The sequence below is a fragment of the Ambystoma mexicanum genome, chromosome 2q (genome assembly GCF_040938575.1).
Source record: "Ambystoma mexicanum isolate Mex_15411 chromosome 2q, UKY_AmexF1_1, whole genome shotgun sequence".
Classification (NCBI taxonomy): domain Eukaryota; kingdom Metazoa; phylum Chordata; class Amphibia; order Caudata; family Ambystomatidae; genus Ambystoma; species Ambystoma mexicanum.
Genome location: NC_090924.1, coordinates 1,267,740,735 through 1,267,759,902, shown reverse-complemented (window position 1 = coordinate 1,267,759,902; position 19,168 = coordinate 1,267,740,735). Strand labels below are relative to the sequence as shown.

At 43.1% G+C, this 19,168-nt stretch overlaps 3 protein-coding genes across 7 annotated transcripts in view; 1 reads left to right on the top strand and 2 right to left on the bottom strand.

Moving 5' to 3' along the window:
• The window catches only part of CLCN5 (chloride voltage-gated channel 5), a 1,154,200-nt gene that overhangs the window by 184,481 nt on the left and 950,551 nt on the right, over window positions 1–19,168 (bottom strand). The gene's annotated exons all lie outside the window — the stretch shown is intronic.
• LOC138570080 (uncharacterized) lies at window positions 5,136–10,623 on the bottom strand. Of its 2 annotated transcripts, XM_069648661.1 has the most exons (3): window positions 6,282–10,623; window positions 6,078–6,188; window positions 5,136–5,597 (listed from the first exon to the last, which is right to left on the bottom strand). In XM_069648661.1, exon 1 carries the CDS (start codon window positions 9,103–9,105, stop codon window positions 7,018–7,020), a length of 2,088 nt encoding a protein of 695 aa, XP_069504762.1. In that variant the 5' UTR covers window positions 9,106–10,623; the 3' UTR covers window positions 5,136–5,597; window positions 6,078–6,188; window positions 6,282–7,017. The 2 variants fall into 2 exon arrangements, with proteins under 2 accessions (XP_069504762.1, XP_069504761.1); XM_069648660.1 differs by having other exon boundaries at window positions 6,078–10,623.
• On the top strand, window positions 10,812–17,233 carry LOC138570079 (uncharacterized). The gene is made up of 5 exons (XM_069648659.1): window positions 10,812–11,275; window positions 11,369–11,479; window positions 11,960–16,338; window positions 16,432–16,542; window positions 17,023–17,233. The coding sequence occupies exon 3, from the start codon at window positions 13,515–13,517 to the stop codon at window positions 15,600–15,602; it is 2,088 nt and encodes a 695-aa protein (XP_069504760.1). The 5' UTR covers window positions 10,812–11,275; window positions 11,369–11,479; window positions 11,960–13,514; the 3' UTR covers window positions 15,603–16,338; window positions 16,432–16,542; window positions 17,023–17,233.

Genomic DNA, 19,168 nt, shown 5'->3' with positions numbered 1-19,168 from the left:
CATCTTCGTCCAGATCTCCCTTATATCGTGGAAACTGATGCTTCCAGTATGGCAATGGGGGCTGTCCTCTCACAGAGACCCATAAACCGGCCAGCTACACCCAGTGGCCTTCTGGTCAAAAACATTCTCACCTCCTGAGATTAATTACACCATCACTGACAAAGAACTCTTGGCTATCAAGTCCGCCTTTAAGGCCTGGCGGCACTACCTTCTGGGGGCCAGACACACCATTACAGTTATCACGGACCACCGAAACCTGCAATATCTTAAAACAGCCAAAGCCCAGTCCTCGCGCCAATTGCGTTGGGCCCTTTTCTTCAACGAATATGATTATGTAAGCACGTTTCGACCAGGGGTCAGGAATGGAAAAGCTGATGCATTATCTCGTAGGGGCACTGATGACATAGTATATACGACTCCAGACCCAGTACCCATTATACCTGAAGACAAACTCTTGGGTATCACAACAGCCTTAACTTAAGCAGAACTAAGAAACGAGATTCAACGGACCATGAATCCTGATACTTTCCTTGCATGGCAAGCGCAAGGAGAACAATATTCCATCAAAGACAACTTAACCTTTTTTAGGGATCATCTGTATGTACCCACGAAGGAGTTACAACATATTATTTCAGGTTATCACGATTCACTGATCGAAGGGCATCCTGGGATCGCCAAGACTCTAGGTAAGATGAAACAGAACTTCTGGTGGCCTGCCTGGCGTAAAGACATCATCCAATATAGTCAGTCCTGCAGAGTCTGCGCATAAAATAAGTCGCAAATACAAAAACCATCTGGTCTCCTACAACCATTAGACATTCCTCCCACTCCATGGCACACTCTTTCCCTCAACTTCATCACTGACGTACCCTCCCAGTCAAGGGTTTACCACCATTCTTGTAGTCGTGGACTTATTCTCAAAGATGGCACACTTTATTCCGCTCAAAGGCCTCCCAGACGCATCCACTTTAGCCAAAGTGTTCCGGTAAAGGTATTCTTAAACTACATGGCTTCCCATCAGCGCTGGTCTCCGATCGATGTACCAGTTTGTATCCAACTTCTGGAGAAAGTGTTGTGCAATGGATCAGATTGACGTCCGGCTATCTACCAGTCATCATCCCCAAACGGACGGTCAAACCGAGAGGACCAATCAGACTCTCGAGCAGTATTTACGGTGCATGCTGTACCATGAACAAAGAAACTGGAAAGACGTACTATGGATAGCCGAGTATGCATATAACAATTCCTTGCATTCAAGTACGGGACAAACACCCTTTTATACCCTTCATGGTAGACACCCACATACCTCTGAACTAGATCTCCCAGCCAGCTTGGAAATAGCAGCAGTGAAAACTCTTCACACCACCATCACTCAGGCTTTCAAAAAGGCCAAAGAACATCTTATTCTTGCCAAGGAAAAGCAAAAGAAATTTGCCGACCAACACCAGAAGAAAGCCCCCTACTATCAGGTAGGAGACAAGGTTTGGTTGGCCGCTAAATTCGTACCCATCAAGGGAACCCGGACCTTTCAACCCAGGTACTTAGGGCCTTATCCCATCAAGGCAATTATCAACCCATCGGCCGTCAAACTACATTTACCACCTAACCTACAAATCCATCCTGTATTTCATGTGTCCCTTTTTGAAGCCAATGCAGTCCGGTACACGGATTGGGACACCAAAGCCCGTACTTATTGACGGAGAACCAGAATTCGAAGTCGGAGGTATCCTGGATTCTAAGTATTCTAGGGGAAAGCTATACTATCTAGTCGATTGGAAGGGATTTGGACCCCAAGATAGATCCCGGAAACCCTGTGAGAACATTCATGCACCACGTCTGATTAGAAAATATCATCGAAATTTCCCAACTAAACCTGGGCCGGACAGAAGAAACACCATGGGAGGGGCCTGGGGGGGGGGGCGGCAGGGGGTTGAGGGGGTGCTGTCACGACCCACATCCAAAAACCCCTCTGACAAGCCCATGGGCCAGAAGAGGTCTGGGTTCGGGTCTCTAATAAGCCTTGGCATCCACTTCCTAGGCCTTCTTGGATCCAGGCTCATACACAGTGAAAAGACATGTGCTTAGGGGACTACTTTATTTTGAAGCTGCCAGCCAAAATGGAGGCGTCCACATAGCTTGGCTCCTAGGAACCAAGCTATGCGGTATAGTGTTTTGGGTGTGGTAGCCTAGGGACTACTTTACCTGGACTACTTTCTTGAAACTATTTAAACCACGCCCGAATGGGATAACACGCTTTGCGTTACTTTGCAATCTTGTAACGTGACGCTCACCTTGTCCAGCTATACCCGCGAACCTCGGAGAAGCAGAACCTGCATGGAGATAAAAGGAACATCATTAGCAGCAGCGTCTTACCTGCAATCTTCATCTTTAACCGCCCACAGATCTTGCAAACAGCTTCTTTGGATCAGCGTATCTTCCAGACCGAAGTATCTGAAAAAAGGAAAGAAGCAAGGTATTAGAGACATCATAATATTACGAACTGCTCCGAAAGGCTTACCTGGCAGGTCGCCCCTTGGCCGGCATCGCTTTGGAATTCCACACACTGGGAGAACACCGCGATCTATGAGAAAAGAAGAGAAAACAGGTTAGAAAAGGCAAGACATCACAGCGCTGCGAATAGCGCTTACTTACCGCATCATAGCGCTCATCATGCGCCACCATTTATTGGCGAAGCTCAACTCAGCCAATGCGCCACGCTGAACCTCGGCATATCTAAGGAAGTGAACGAGACATTAAACCAAGAACGGCATGCAGGAATAACAACACAATACGAAAACAGCAATACGACCTACCTGAAAGACTTCAAACGGGCCGGCGTCAGTGAAGTAACTAGATCGCATTCGCCCACGAAGGACAACACACCCCCGCCAAGAAGGCAGACCGGAGAGCACACCTAATTCAACAATAAGGCAGAACCTCCCCCAGAGTCCACATCTGGGAACCACCGAGAAGGATACCAGCGTCCAATTCGGCTGGGTGGCGTCCCCGTGGATACCAGGTGAGCGTAACATGGACTTGCCTGTGGGCTCTTGGACTTAAGCCCATTCATTGAACTCACGGACATACCCAGGGCTGTAACTGGGCGAACTCCGGAAAGTGCGATTCGCACTCACACCTGCCTGAACCTAGTGAAGCAACTAGCTCTGAATCCCAGACTTCAGCGCCCCTGCAGATGCAGGATGGAGAGCGCGCCACTCTAATTCAAAAGGTGAGCCACACCCTAGTAAGGGACCACACTCCAAAGGGACACAGGGAGGGCAGAGGGAGGTTTAGGTTTACAAAACCCCTCTAAACACTTATTCTCTTGGCAGGTCTGCTTCACAGTCCCGGGGTCACGAGAGGAAAGATCCAGAGGACTCCATTGCTCCCGCAGAGACCCAGGTGAGCGTGACAGAACACAAAGCCTACCGTAAACCACTCTGCCTGAGCAATGGAAACCTCGGACGTGGTCTTACGTGGGGAACTGAAAGATGTACTTGCGCAGGTGGTAAACCCCTCCGGAGGGTTGCGCTGAGTACATAGACCTAGCTCTCCAGTTTTAGGAAGAATTCTCTTTTTAGGCTGAATTTCCTAACCTAGTGAGTCCCCCAGCAGCTTTGCTGGATTTTTGGGGTTTATTTTTTTTCTCCTGCCAAGAGTGAGACTCTTTTACCCTCACTCTTGGGCATGATTTGAGTGTGTTTATTTGAATCCAGATGTGTTTAATGGGCTATGGGGTCTTTTACTCCATAGGGCTTCATGTGTTTTTGTGATGTGTGTTACACAGCACCCTCAGTGCAGGGACACAGGGGTGTCATAATGACCCCCCAGTATAGACTCCATACCCTGGGACTGACTACTGTCTCCCAGGGCATGTAAAGTCACCATTGACTTTACTAGTCTTAAATTCTGAACAGAACCAGTACAAACCATCATATTGTGGACATACTGGCTGGGGCAATTCAATTGCCCCAGGGTCTGTTAGTCGAGAGGGCATGTCTCCGTCCCCCCTGATCGAGTTTTGGCTGGTGGCAGTGGATACTAATTTTTATATTCAACCGCAAATATTTTCCTATGGGATTTCCCATTGTTTTAGGCTACTATCTTTATTTAATTATTTACGGTAGCCTCGAACATACCGCCGGTTTATTTAATTAATATTAATTCTCCGGTTGGTATTTTTTGCCAAAACTTGATTCTAAAATGGCGTTTGTGTTCTCTTCTCTGACTCCAACCCAAGTCGCGCCCTTTGTTCCACTTTTTGGCAGGCTTCTCCACAGAACCCTCCAAAGTGGTGCCACTCTGTCTGGGGTACTTAGGAGGGGTGGGGGGGATTTAGGCACCCTGGACTGAGTTGCCTAGGCAACTCAAGTCGCCCTCCGTCCTGATTGGCCCAAGTGGCCGGCTCACCACTTAGCATGTTTGAGTGACAGCTAGGCTGAGCGAATGGGGGTTTTCTGCATAAAAGCAGGGTTTGGGGACTGGAACTTCAGAAGTCGCCACAGGACCTAAGAATCTGACGAGGGAGAAGCTGAGCCGACCTGCCACGACACCACCACCGGTGGAGCCCTGCTGGACCGTCTCACCACTTTTTCCAACGACAGAGGAGATCCCCCGCCGGAGAGTCTTCTTCCTTTGACTGGTGGGGATAACCAGTTTCACCGTCTTTTCGCCTTCCCGACTTACCTCGTGGCCGCCTTGCCCGTGCCAAGCACCCCGGCAACCGGAATACCACGTTTTACCACGACCGCAAGCAAAGGTACCACCTTTAACCGGAAAACTCTGCGGCTGGTTTCTTCCCTGGTAGTGCAACGACCTTCATCTTTCCTCCAAGTTGAGATCTTCTCTTCCCCTGGACGACGACGCGACTTGCACCCACTGCCAGGAACAACTGCCACCGCTGGAGGATCCTTCCCACTTAAGGTACCGTGTCCCTCCTGGCTTCCCTTGCTACCGACTGTACGGGGTAGATTTAGCTCCCGGCTTTCGAACCTGGGTTAGCCTGGGACACCCTGGCTAAAACTTTCCTAAGCCTCTCTAAACTCTTTTTGAACACTCTGCAAGACTTTCTAAGCCTAGTGTAACTGTGTGATCTTGGGCGCATTTGTGCTCTGCTCTCTCTAAGAGTGGGGAAAACAAAAATGCTGACAGTGGTGCACACCTGGTAACAATTGATATAGAAATTCAAATCATCATTATATGTACAGAAGAGCTGGTTTAAGAATTTAAAGGTGCGGGGGAGGAAAAAAGGCCTTGGCACAAAGCCTAAATCAGAAAAGAGAAAATAGAAGAGGACCCAAAAAGTGGGGCCCTCCCGTCCCCTGCACACTGTTTACTGATGCCACATAGGGCCTTCAAATATATGGATATAGATATATAACAGCAGTTTGTTAGTTGAGCATATAACAATTTATTTGGCAAAGAGGAAAACAAAATTTGCCAAAAGGCACATTCTGTTGTACAAAGTAATTCGTGACGTTTAACATATTAAAACAAATTGCGAAGAAGCAATAAATGATGGAGAGGTGATGCTGTCCAATTGTGGAGTGGCCGACGCGTTTCGAGGGTAACCTCTTCTTCATAAGGGCCCAATTGAACTGTTGACAACATTTCAAGGAGACAAAAAGTAAAATCTTTTATTTTATTTCCATAACAGTCAAGGACTGACTGACAAGCTGTACATAACTCGGGATGCTAGCGAGATGGTGAAGAGCAGAATACTGGAGATCTAGTATGGTGAAAAGAGTGAACTAACAGATCAAAGAGAAACACTCTATACTAATAGCTAAACACATAACAAAGGAGATGTATTGTGTGAGATCCACCTACATGGTGGGATCTAGAAAATGGCGTGATGAAGAGTCAGACAGATCGAGATAAGCCAAAAGCGGTAGTGGGTTCTAAATAGCAAGGACCACCCTTGAATAGTGAAAAAGCTGAGTCAATATGGGGAGCGTGTTTAAGAAAAAACCATACCCCTCCTGTGGACGGAGAAAGAATAACTCCAAAAGAGCGCTACTGAATAAAATAAATAATACTTAAAATAAACCGGAATTGGTTTTAAAGAATGCACTCACTCGAGTTGCGGGACGAGTAGCCAAGGCAACAGGGGCATCCGTGTGGTCAACAAGTATTCGAAACAATTATACGATGCAGGGCATCTGCAAAGAGACACGTACTGCTGGCACCTAAGTGGGGACATATACATTTCTGTTATACTGGAGAAAAATAAACCTGGGGTCTCCCAACCGGGCAAAGGGACCCAAGTAGCGGTAGCTTACCTGTACAGTGCGGGGAACACTGTTAGTGGAAACTGAAACCGGCAGGCAGTGGCTCCGCGCGGTCGTAACCTAGGGAACGAGCTGTGCTGGGGACACGCCGTCAGACGTAGAAAGGAAACTAAATAATAAACATAGAAAAGGGCATAGAAGCCGGTGAGTGAGGAATATGGAGGCCATCATGCAATGGCGCATAGTGCAAGCGTACTCATAGGGACTGACCAGAGATCAGGATAAATAAGAAAAGTAGAGTTAATATGTTCCATAATGAAACATAAGAATTCTGGTGTTCACCATCGCAACGCATTTTATAATTTTGGTTCTAATGGAACAGAAATTTGTGAATAGTACAATAATCGTTACAGTCATGATAGATAGCACAAATGGTACATGCAGTTTACTCTTAATAGTCCAAAACAAATCATGTAGAGTCATGAGGCTACTCATTATATAGTGAGACAAGTATAATTCAATGGCAAGGGGATAAAAGATTGCGATGTAGCCTATTACTCATACAAGGTTCGAACGAATGGAGAGATGGTTCAATTGGTCATTCGTGAACAGGTGCAAACATTTAAGTGAATATAGGCAAGTCAAACATAGGAAAATACAGTTCCCTTGAAGAAAACATCAAAGTCACAACACTTGTAATGACAAAGAAAAAAATTTTTTTTAAGGTCCGGGATACTGACACTTGTGTATAGTAGTTGGCGATGTAACATGTGAGTTTCACAATTCACTATAGAAAGCAACTCAAAGAGAATTCATCATTCAGACCCTTAGGTTGCAAAGTGTCAAGTGTGTGGATCCAGTACTTCTCTCGCTGTGACAACAGGGATTGGTAATTGCCACCTCTGTGTGGACGTTTGACAATTTCTATGACTTGAAATTTAATTTGTGCAATCGTATGTTGGAATTCGATGAAGTGCCTTGCCACTGGGGATCTGAGATTCTTACATCTGATGGTGGATTTGTGTTCTGACCATCTTTCTTTGACGGGTCTTGTGGTTTGTCCTATGTATAATTTACCACAGGGACATTTCAATGAGTAGATGACACCTGCGGAGAGGCAGGTGGAAAAGTCTCTGATTTTGAATTTCTTCCCAGTTTGTGGGTGAGATATCGTTTCACCTTTTATAACATTGTTACAGTTCGTACAGTTCAAGCAGGGAAAGGTACCCTTCTTTATGGTACTCAGTACAAGTTGTTTGTCTTTAGGAGGTCTTTCCGCTCTCACTAGTTTATCTTTGAGATTATGTCCACGTTTAAAGGCCATCATTGGTGCTTTGGGAAATAATTTCAGGAGAGAGGGATCATTGTGTAGTATGGTCCAATTTTTACGCAGAGTTTTGCTGATTTGGAAACTCTGTCGTGAGTACTTTGAAATGTAGAGTAGCGGTGTGGACTTATCCTTGACTTTAGGGATGCGTAGTTGTTCCTTCGTGAAGGTCTCTGATCTGTTGCGGGCTTCTCCTGTGATAGTATCTGGATACCCCCTAGATCCAAATCGTTCAACTAGAAATGAACATTCTGAGTCAAGGCCTGCTGGGTCTGAGATAATTCTCTTCAATCTTAACATTTGACTGAATGGTAGGCTTTTGAGCATGGGTTTAGGATGGAAACTGCTGAAATGTAAAAGATTATTCACGTCTGTTGGTTTATGGTACACCGTGGTGTCGATGTGACCCTCTTTGATCTGTAAGCTCACATCCAAAAAATGTAATGAAGGGTCCCCTACTTCCATTGTGAATTTGATTGTGTTGTTCACTGAATTCAGATGTTCCAAAAAAAGATCCAATTCATCTCGTGTACCACACCAGATACCGAAGATATCATCTATATAACGTTTCCAGGTCAAGATTTTAAATGACCAAAATGGGTGATCCAACACGTTTTCTTTTTCAAATTTATACATGTAGGTGTTAGCATAAACCGGAGCCATGGCCGACCCCATTGAAGTACCTGATGATTGTACATAGTATTGGCCCTGAAATCTAAAGTAACTGTTGTGAAGAATTATTTCCAGTAATTCCACAATAAATTCTTTGTTCCCTCTTATATGTTCATGATTCAACAGGAGCCAGAGTACAGCATCAACCCCTTCGATGTGGGGAATAGAGGTGTAAAGGCTGCATACATCCATACTAAAGAGAATGCAGCTAGTGTCCAGGGCTATGATTTCTTGTAGACAGTTGAGGAAGTCTGTAGTGTCCTTCAGGTAGGTTGGTATTTCCTGGATTAGAGGTTGAAGTAAACGATCCACATAGATGGCCAATGGGTCAAATATGCTATCAGTTCCCGCAACTATTGGTCTGAGTGGCGGATTAATGTTGTCTTTATGAACCTTTGGTAAGCCATAGAACACAGGCGTGATTGGATATTTGTTTATAAGGAACTGACTTGTTTTTGAATCAATCCAGTTGTTTTCCAAAGCATTGTCAATAGCTTTCTGGATGATGGCTTTGATTCTAAGTAGTGGATCATTATCAAGTTTTGTGTAAGTAACGGTGTCGTTAAGTAGTTCCAGACATCTCCGTGTGTAGTAGGATGAATCCATGATCACGATTGCCCCACCCTTATCCGCAGGTTTGATAGTTAAATCTTCATCTTTAGCCAGCTGTTCAACATGTTCAAGTTGGCTATTCTTAATATTAACTGGTTTAGTGCTATGGTAATTAATTCTTTTGAGGTCATTAATGACACTCTTCTCGAAGAGATCCAAGATCGAATTTTGAATCTGAGGGTCGAAAGTACTCTTGGGGCGCATCTGTAGGATGTCATCCTCTAGGGCCTGTGATTCTGTATCCAAATCGGATTCGAAAAACATCTTCAATCTTAATTTCCTCAACAATCTGTGAAGACAGATTTTTTCTTCAAATAGTGATGTGTTGCAAGTAGGAACAAAGGAAAGACCACGGTTTAAGATATCAAGTTGGCCACTCGTCAGGTTTTTGCTTGATAGGTTGATGACTAGATTTTCACTTATTTGTATCTTCCTTTTTGTGTTTTTCTTGCCTCGTCGTGTTTTTCTTTTTCTTTTTGTCTGTCTCTCAGGCCTAAAAAAACACCTGTGGTACTAGCAACTGTCCCAGATTGAGATGGTGTAAGGTGGGGAATTGTGGTCCCAGGTGTTGGTACTTGCTGTGGAATTTGTTCTTGTGACTGGTCTTTCGGTATTGGTTCTCCCACACTGCTACTACTACTATCACTCCCTGAGTTGGAGTTGTTAAGATTATTAGCTCGACTTCTGCTGGCGTTTCTGTGATGGTAAAACTCCTGCCAGGTATACACGATATCGTTCAAATAATCGAACGTATCGCGTTTAAACTTACGAAGTTTCCTTTGTTCTATGTCTGCTTTGTAATTGCTCAATTTGGAATTGATATCTTCCAAAAGTTGTGTCAGATCCTCTTTTGACTTGAATTCTGAAAGCTGTATTGTCAGTGCTTCTATGTCTTTGTCGATGGATGTCAATGACTTGGAAAGTTCCTCAATCGTAAGTAAGATCAAGTCAAGTGAACACTTGTTCAGAATTTGATCCCATTTAGCAACAAATGCTTTGCTCTCGCTGCAGAGTGTAGGTCTCAAATATACCCTCAATCCTCTAGGGATTCTCTGTGATTTGTAATATTCCACTAGGGTACTGGCATGTAATTTCTGCGATATCTCGCGTCTAATGAGTTTTTCTAATTGAAAGATTATTTTGTCTGGGCTGACTTTACTCTGTAAAGATTGGTCTGTATCCTTGATGAGAGCTAATATGCGTTTAGCTTCTTCCGCATCAAATGCAAGTGTAGTTGCGTGTTTATCTGTGATCTCGTTGATGCGAGAAAATGACATATTTATAATGAACAAGGTTTATATCAGGGTGCTACCCACTTGGTACGTGCCACACTGGAAGACCAGTACATATGGAGAAAACAAAAATGCTGACAGTGGTGCACACCTGGTAACAATTGATATAGAAATTCAAATCATCATTATATGTACAGAAGAGCTGGTTTAAGAATTTAAAGGTGCGGGGGAGGAAAAAAGGCCTTGGCACAAAGCCTAAATCAGAAAAGAGAAAATAGAAGAGGACCCAAAAAGTGGGGCCCTCCCGTCCCCTGCACACTGTTTACTGATGCCACATAGGGCCTTCAAATATATGGATATAGATATATAACAGCAGTTTGTTAGTTGAGCATATAACAATTTATTTGGCAAAGAGGAAAACAAAATTTGCCAAAAGGCACATTCTGTTGTACAAAGTAATTCGTGACGTTTAACATATTAAAACAAATTGCGAAGAAGCAATAAATGATGGAGAGGTGATGCTGTCCAATTGTGGAGTGGCCGACGCGTTTCGAGGGTAACCTCTTCTTCATAAGGGCCCAATTGAACTGTTGACAACATTTCAAGGAGACAAAAAGTAAAATCTTTTATTTTATTTCCATAACAGTCAAGGACTGACTGACAAGCTGTACATAACTCGGGATGCTAGCGAGATGGTGAAGAGCAGAATACTGGAGATCTAGTATGGTGCCATTGAATTATACTTGTCTCACTATATAATGAGTAGCCTCATGACTCTACATGATTTGTTTTGGACTATTAAGAGTAAACTGCATGTACCATTTGTGCTATCTATCATGACTGTAACGATTATTGTACTATTCACAAATTTCTGTTCCATTAGAACCAAAATTATAAAATGCGTTGCGATGGTGAACACCAGAATTCTTATGTTTCATTATGGAACATATTAACTCTACTTTTCTTATTTATCCTGATCTCTGGTCAGTCCCTATGAGTACGCTTGCACTATGCGCCATTGCATGATGGCCTCCATATTCCTCACTCACCGGCTTCTATGCCCTTTTCTATGTTTATTATTTAGTTTCCTTTCTACGTCTGACGGCGTGTCCCCAGCACAGCTCGTTCCCTAGGTTACGACCGCGCGGAGCCACTGCCTGCCGGTTTCAGTTTCCACTAACAGTGTTCCCCGCACTGTACAGGTAAGCTACCGCTACTTGGGTCCCTTTGCCCGGTTGGGAGACCCCAGGTTTATTTTTCTCCAGTATAACAGAAATGTATATGTCCCCACTTAGGTGCCAGCAGTACGTGTCTCTTTGCAGATGCCCTGCATCGTATAATTGTTTCGAATACTTGTTGACCACACGGATGCCCCTGTTGCCTTGGCTACTCGTCCCGCAACTCGAGTGAGTGCATTCTTTAAAACCAATTCCGGTTTATTTTAAGTATTATTTATTTTATTCAGTAGCGCTCTTTTGGAGTTATTCTTTCTCCGTCCACAGGAGGGGTATGGTTTTTTCTTAAACACGCTCCCCATATTGACTCAGCTTTTTCACTATTCAAGGGTGGTCCTTGCTATTTAGAACCCACTACCGCTTTTGGCTTATCTCGATCTGTCTGACTCTTCATCACGCCATTTTCTAGATCCCACCATGTAGGTGGATCTCACACAATACATCTCCTTTGTTATGTGTTTAGCTATTAGTATAGAGTGTTTCTCTTTGATCTGTTAGTTCACTCTTTTCACCATACTAGATCTCCAGTATTCTGCTCTTCACCATCTCGCTAGCATCCCGAGTTATGTACAGCTTGTCAGTCAGTCCTTGACTGTTATGGAAATAAAATAAAAGATTTTACTTTTTGTCTCCTTGAAATGTTGTCAACAGTTCAATTGGGCCCTTATGAAGAAGAGGTTACCCTCGAAACGCGTCGGCCACTCCACAATTGGACAGCATCACCTCTCCATCATTTATTGCTTCTTCGCAATTTGTTTTAATATGTTAAACGTCACGAATTACTTTGTACAACAGAATGTGCCTTTTGGCAAATTTTGTTTTCCTCTTTGCCAAATAAATTGTTATATGCTCAACTAACAAACTGCTGTTATATATCTATATCCATATATTTGAAGGCCCTATGTGGCATCAGTAAACAGTGTGCAGGGGACGGGAGGGCCCCACTTTTTGGGTCCTCTTCTATTTTCTCTTTTCTGATTTAGGCTTTGTGCCAAGGCCTTTTTTCCTCCCCCGCACCTTTAAATTCTTAAACCAGCTCTTCTGTACATATAATGATGATTTGAATTTCTATATCAATTGTTACCAGGTGTGCACCACTGTCAGCATTTTTGTTTTCTCCATATGTACTGGTCTTCCAGTGTGGCACGTACCAAGTGGGTAGCACCCTGATATAAACCTTGTTCATTATAAATATGTCATTTTCTCGCATCAACGAGATCACAGATAAACACGCAACTACACTTGCATTTGATGCGGAAGAAGCTAAACGCATATTAGCTCTCATCAAGGATACAGACCAATCTTTACAGAGTAAAGTCAGCCCAGACAAAATAATCTTTCAATTAGAAAAACTCATTAGACGCGAGATATCGCAGAAATTACATGCCAGTACCCTAGTGGAATATTACAAATCACAGAGAATCCCTAGAGGATTGAGGGTATATTTGAGACCTACACTCTGCAGCGAGAGCAAAGCATTTGTTGCTAAATGGGATCAAATTCTGAACAAGTGTTCACTTGACTTGATCTTACTTACGATTGAGGAACTTTCCAAGTCATTGACATCCATCGACAAAGACATAGAAGCACTGACAATACAGCTTTCAGAATTCAAGTCAAAAGAGGATCTGACACAACTTTTGGAAGATATCAATTCCAAATTGAGCAATTACAAAGCAGACATAGAACAAAGGAAACTTCGTAAGTTTAAACGCGATACGTTCGATTATTTGAACGATATCGTGTATACCTGGCAGGAGTTTTACCATCACAGAAACGCCAGCAGAAGTCGAGCTAATAATCTTAACAACTCCAACTCAGGGAGTGATAGTAGTAGTAGCAGTGTGGGAGAACCAATACCGAAAGACCAGTCACAAGAACAAATTCCACAGCAAGTACCAACACCTGGGACCACAATTCCCCACCTTACACCATCTCAATCTGGGACAGTTGCTAGTACCACAGGTGTTTTTTTAGGCCTGAGAGACAGACAAAAAGAAAAAGAAAAACACGACGAGGCAAGAAAAACACAAAAAGGAAGATACAAATAAGTGAAAATCTAGTCATCAACCTATCAAGCAAAAACCTGACGAGTGGCCAACTTGATATCTTAAACCGTGGTCTTTCCTTTGTTCCTACTTGCAACACATCACTATTTGAAGAAAAAATCTGTCTTCACAGATTGTTGAGGAAATTAAGATTGAAGATGTTTTTCGAATCCGATTTGGATACAGAATCACAGGCCCTAGAGGATGACATCCTACAGATGCGCCCCAAGAGTACTTTCGACCCTCAGATTCAAAATTCGATCTTGGATCTCTTCGAGAAGAGTGTCATTAATGACCTCAAAAGAATTAATTACCATAGCACTAAACCAGTTAATATTAAGAATAGCCAACTTGAACATGTTGAACAGCTGGCTAAAGATGAAGATTTAACTATCAAACCTGCGGATAAGGGTGGGGCAATCGTGATCATGGATTCATCCTACTACACACGGAGATGTCTGGAACTACTTAACGACACCGTTACTTACACAAAACTTGATAATGATCCACTACTTAGAATCAAAGCCATCATCCAGAAAGCTATTGACAATGCTTTGGAAAACAACTGGATTGATTCAAAAACAAGTCAGTTCCTTATAAACAAATATCCAATCACGCCTGTGTTCTATGGCTTACCAAAGGTTCATAAAGACAACATTAATCCGCCACTCAGACCAATAGTTGCGGGAACTGATAGCATATTTGACCCATTGGCCATCTATGTGGATCGTTTACTTCAACCTCTAATCCAGGAAATACCAACCTACCTGAAGGACACTACAGACTTCCTCAACTGTCTACAAGAAATCATAGCCCTGGACACTAGCTGCATTCTCTTTAGTATGGATGTATGCAGCCTTTACACCTCTATTCCCCACATCGAAGGGGTTGATGCTGTACTCTGGCTCCTGTTGAATCATGAACATATAAGAGGGAACAAAGAATTTATTGTGGAATTACTGGAAATAATTCTTCACAACAGTTACTTTAGATTTCAGGGCCAATACTATGTACAATCATCAGGTACTTCAATGGGGTCGGCCATGGCTCCGGTTTATGCTAACACCTACATGTATAAATTTGAAAAAGAAAACGTGTTGGATCACCCATTTTGGTCATTTAAAATCTTGACCTGGAAACGTTATATAGATGATATCTTCGGTATCTGGTGTGGTACACGAGATGAATTGGATCTTTTTTTGGAACATCTGAATTCAGTGAACAACACAATCAAATTCACAATGGAAGTAGGGGACCCTTCATTACATTTTTTGGATGTGAGCTTACAGATCAAAGAGGGTCACATCGACACCACGGTGTACCATAAACCAACAGACGTGAATAATCTTTTACATTTCAGCAGTTTCCATCCTAAACCCATGCTCAAAAGCCTACCATTCAGTCAAATGTTAAGATTGAAGAGAATTATCTCAGACCCAGCAGGCCTTGACTCAGAATGTTCATTTCTAGTTGAACGATTTGGATCTAGGGGGTATCCAGATACTATCACAGGAGAAGCCCGCAACAGATCAGAGACCTTCACGAAGGAACAACTACGCATCCCTAAAGTCAAGGATAAGTCCACACCGCTACTCTACATTTCAAAGTACTCACGACAGAGTTTCCAAATCAGCAAAACTCTGCGTAAAAATTGGACCATACTACACAATGATCCCTCTCTCCTGAAATTATTTCCCAAAGCACCAATGATGGCCTTTAAACGTGGACATAATCTCAAAGATAAACTAGTGAGAGCGGAAAGACCTCCTAAAGACAAACAACTTGTACTGAGTACCATAAAGAAGGGTACCTTTCCCTGCTTGAACTGTACGAACTGTAACAATGTTATAAAAGGTGAAACGATATCTCACCCACAAACTGGGAAGAAATTCAAAATCAGAGACTTTTCCACCTGCCTCTCCGCAGGTGTCATCTACTCATTGAAATGTCCCTGTGGTAAATTATACATAGGACAAACCACAAGACCCGTCAAAGAAAGATGGTCAGAACACAAATCCACCATCAGATGTAAGAATCTCAGATCCCCAGTGGCAAGGCACTTCATCGAATTCCAACATACGATTGCACAAATTAAATTTCAAGTCATAGAAATTGTCAAACGTCCACACAGAGGTGGCAATTACCAATCCCTGTTGTCACAGCGAGAGAAGTACTGGATCCACACACTTGACACTTTGCAACCTAAGGGTCTGAATGATGAATTCTCTTTGAGTTGCTTTCTATAGTGAATTGTGAAACTCACATGTTACATCGCCAACTACTATACACAAGTGTCAGTATCCCGGACCTTAAAAAAAATTTTTTTCTTTGTCATTACAAGTGTTGTGACTTTGATGTTTTCTTCAAGGGAACTGTATTTTCCTATGTTTGACTTGCCTATATTCACTTAAATGTTTGCACCTGTTCACGAATGACCAATTGAACCATCTCTCCATTCGTTCGAACCTTGTATGAGTAATAGGCTACATCGCAATCTTTTATCCCCTTGCCATTGAATTATACTTGTCTCACTATATAATGAGTAGCCTCATGACTCTACATGATTTGTTTTGGACTATTAAGAGTAAACTGCATGTACCATTTGTGCTATCTATCATGACTGTAACGATTATTGTACTATTCACAAATTTCTGTTCCATTAGAACCAAAATTATAAAATGCGTTGCGATGGTGAACACCAGAATTCTTATGTTTCATTATGGAACATATTAACTCTACTTTTCTTATTTATCCTGATCTCTGGTCAGTCCCTATGAGTACGCTTGCACTATGCGCCATTGCATGATGGCCTCCATATTCCTCACTCACCGGCTTCTATGCCCTTTTCTATGTTTATTATTTAGTTTCCTTTCTACGTCTGACGGCGTGTCCCCAGCACAGCTCGTTCCCTAGGTTACGACCGCGCGGAGCCACTGCCTGCCGGTTTCAGTTTCCACTAACAGTGTTCCCCGCACTGTACAGGTAAGCTACCGCTACTTGGGTCCCTTTGCCCGGTTGGGAGACCCCAGGTTTATTTTTCTCCAGTATAACAGAAATGTATATGTCCCCACTTAGGTGCCAGCAGTACGTGTCTCTTTGCAGATGCCCTGCATCGTATAATTGTTTCGAATACTTGTTGACCACACGGATGCCCCTGTTGCCTTGGCTACTCGTCCCGCAACTCGAGTGAGTGCATTCTTTAAAACCAATTCCGGTTTATTTTAAGTATTATTTATTTTATTCAGTAGCGCTCTTTTGGAGTTATTCTTTCTCCGTCCACAGGAGGGGTATGGTTTTTTCTTAAACACGCTCCCCATATTGACTCAGCTTTTTCACTATTCAAGGGTGGTCCTTGCTATTTAGAACCCACTACCGCTTTTGGCTTATCTCGATCTGTCTGACTCTTCATCACGCCATTTTCTAGATCCCACCATGTAGGTGGATCTCACACAATACATCTCCTTTGTTATGTGTTTAGCTATTAGTATAGAGTGTTTCTCTTTGATCTGTTAGTTCACTCTTTTCACCATACTAGATCTCCAGTATTCTGCTCTTCACCATCTCGCTAGCATCCCGAGTTATGTACAGCTTGTCAGTCAGTCCTTGACTGTTATGGAAATAAAATAAAAGATTTTACTTTTTGTCTCCTTGAAATGTTGTCAACAGTTCAATTGGGCCCTTATGAAGAAGAGGTTACCCTCGAAACGCGTCGGCCACTCCACAATTGGACAGCATCACCTCTCCATCATTTATTGCTTCTTCGCAATTTGTTTTAATATGTTAAACGTCACGAATTACTTTGTACAACAGAATGTGCCTTTTGGCAAATTTTGTTTTCCTCTTTGCCAAATAAATTGTTATATGCTCAACTAACAAACTGCTGTTATATATCTATATCCATATATTTGAAGGCCCTATGTGGCATCAGTAAACAGTGTGCAGGGGACGGGAGGGCCCCACTTTTTGGGTCCTCTTCTATTTTCTCCTCTCTAAGAGTGGGCCCAGCCTTTGGACTTTGGCTCACCAGTGAGTTTTGCTCTTCGGCCTTGCTAATAGTGTTCCTGATCCTTAGAGTAGTGTACCCTTCCCTATTCTGTCTTTTTCCCTCCCTTTCTCACAAACTTATTGGAGTGCCATCTAGTTAAGCGCTCACCCCTGTATGAAAATAAGTGGTGTTTTACAGTGACTTATTTGATAAGGAAAAAAGGGGTGTACATATTACAATAGTAACTGTGTTTAGAATATTTTACAAATAGAGTGCTGGAGTGTTTCAAACCGTGTGTTTTTAAATAAAATAATTATATACTATAAATGGGTGGAAGCGAGAAAGTATGATCTGAGAAAAGTTGAGTGCACCGAGAAAGAGCCAATAGAAAACCCAGAAAGAATTAAAAAAAAGACGGAAAACATGGACTGGATTGTGACAACAGAAAAGGCGGTGGAAAACAAACTCCTGAAACATCTCCCACCCACTTTCAACAGGGGGAAAAAACCGCTCCAGTACTGTGTAAAGTTTCCAAATAAGAAGCTGAGAATTTCTGTCATGAGAGCCAGATTCAACCTCCTCCCTACGAGAGAGATCATAATTTTAAGAAGAAATGGAACCGAAAGCCGCTGCCGTTTATGTAAAAACGAGTCTGCTATTGAGATTTTAAAAACACCTTGTGGTCAAGTGTCCCAACACAATGGAAAACTGAAGGCTATTCCTCCCCTGCCTCGCCGAAAATATGTGGATTTTCCAAGTAGATGAACTATGGAATAGACTGATATCGGGTGAGAAGACAAGATGGACCCTGGCTCTGGCCAAACTCATCGACCTAGTATTTGAACAAATTAACAGTCTTCGGACTGAAAGTATTTCGGTGACGGTCTCTGACCCTGCTGAATGAGGCCTCTTAGCTTCCCGTACAAGGTTTAGGACTTGGACTGTGGCCCGGTTTGCCAGCCTCTAGGGGAGGTTTTTGTGAGAAGCTACCATTTGTGGGTTCGCTTTCTTTTATGATATGCAAGATAGAGAAGGTTTTTGACAAAACTCAGTCTTTACTGAGTAAAGTTCAAATAAAAAAAATAAATAATTATATACTTTGATACGAAAGCTCTGGTCAGTGTTTGCTTGGATTATTGTGTCTGAGTGCCTATTGTGTATACTTTGCATACTGCCTAACTCTTCTTGAGAGAAGTCTGACTGCTCAGCCACAGCTACCAGGTAAATCTGGGTGGTACAGACTGCTACCAAGTGGGCTTACTGCCAACACCTGTAGTCTTAAATCTTTTGCAGTGTTCCCTAAGGGAACTGCACAGGTTTCTGCCTAACATCCAGCTTGATCATCGGCTACAAAACCGGAAAACGGACTGTGCCCGTTCCGAGAGCAGGACATTCTATGTACGGCCTAAGGAGACGGCCTGGACCTCAGCAGAGGCGCATCCCGAACCCATGCAATTAGACGTAGTACGGGGCCCTCTCACTAAGTCGGTGCGGGACAGGAGGCGACAAGAACAGTTATGCCTATACTGTGGTCAATCAGGTCATTTCCTCCACAGCTGCCCAGAAAAACTGCCTCGGAAGACAGTAGGGGCCATGGATGGAAATAAAGGCACGGAGGAGACGGAAAACTCCAACGCCCGACAGACAGAGGTCGGTTTGTTGATCTTGGTAAAGACCCCTCACACCTCCCACTTTGCCATTCCAGTTATCTTGAATCCACCACACTCGTCCAAGATGCATGCAATCATGGCCTTCGTCGACAGTGGGGCCGCAGACAATTACATGGACTTAGAAACTGCTGACCGGATGGGGTTATCAGTTAGCCCA

Bases quoted from the DNA above. Each gene is read 5' to 3' on its own strand.
- LOC138570080 (XM_069648660.1), bottom strand. From the start codon at position 9,105: ATGTTTTTCGAATCCGATTTGGATACAGAATCACAGGCCCTAGAGGAT.
- LOC138570079 (XM_069648659.1), top strand. From the start codon at position 13,515: ATGTTTTTCGAATCCGATTTGGATACAGAATCACAGGCCCTAGAGGAT.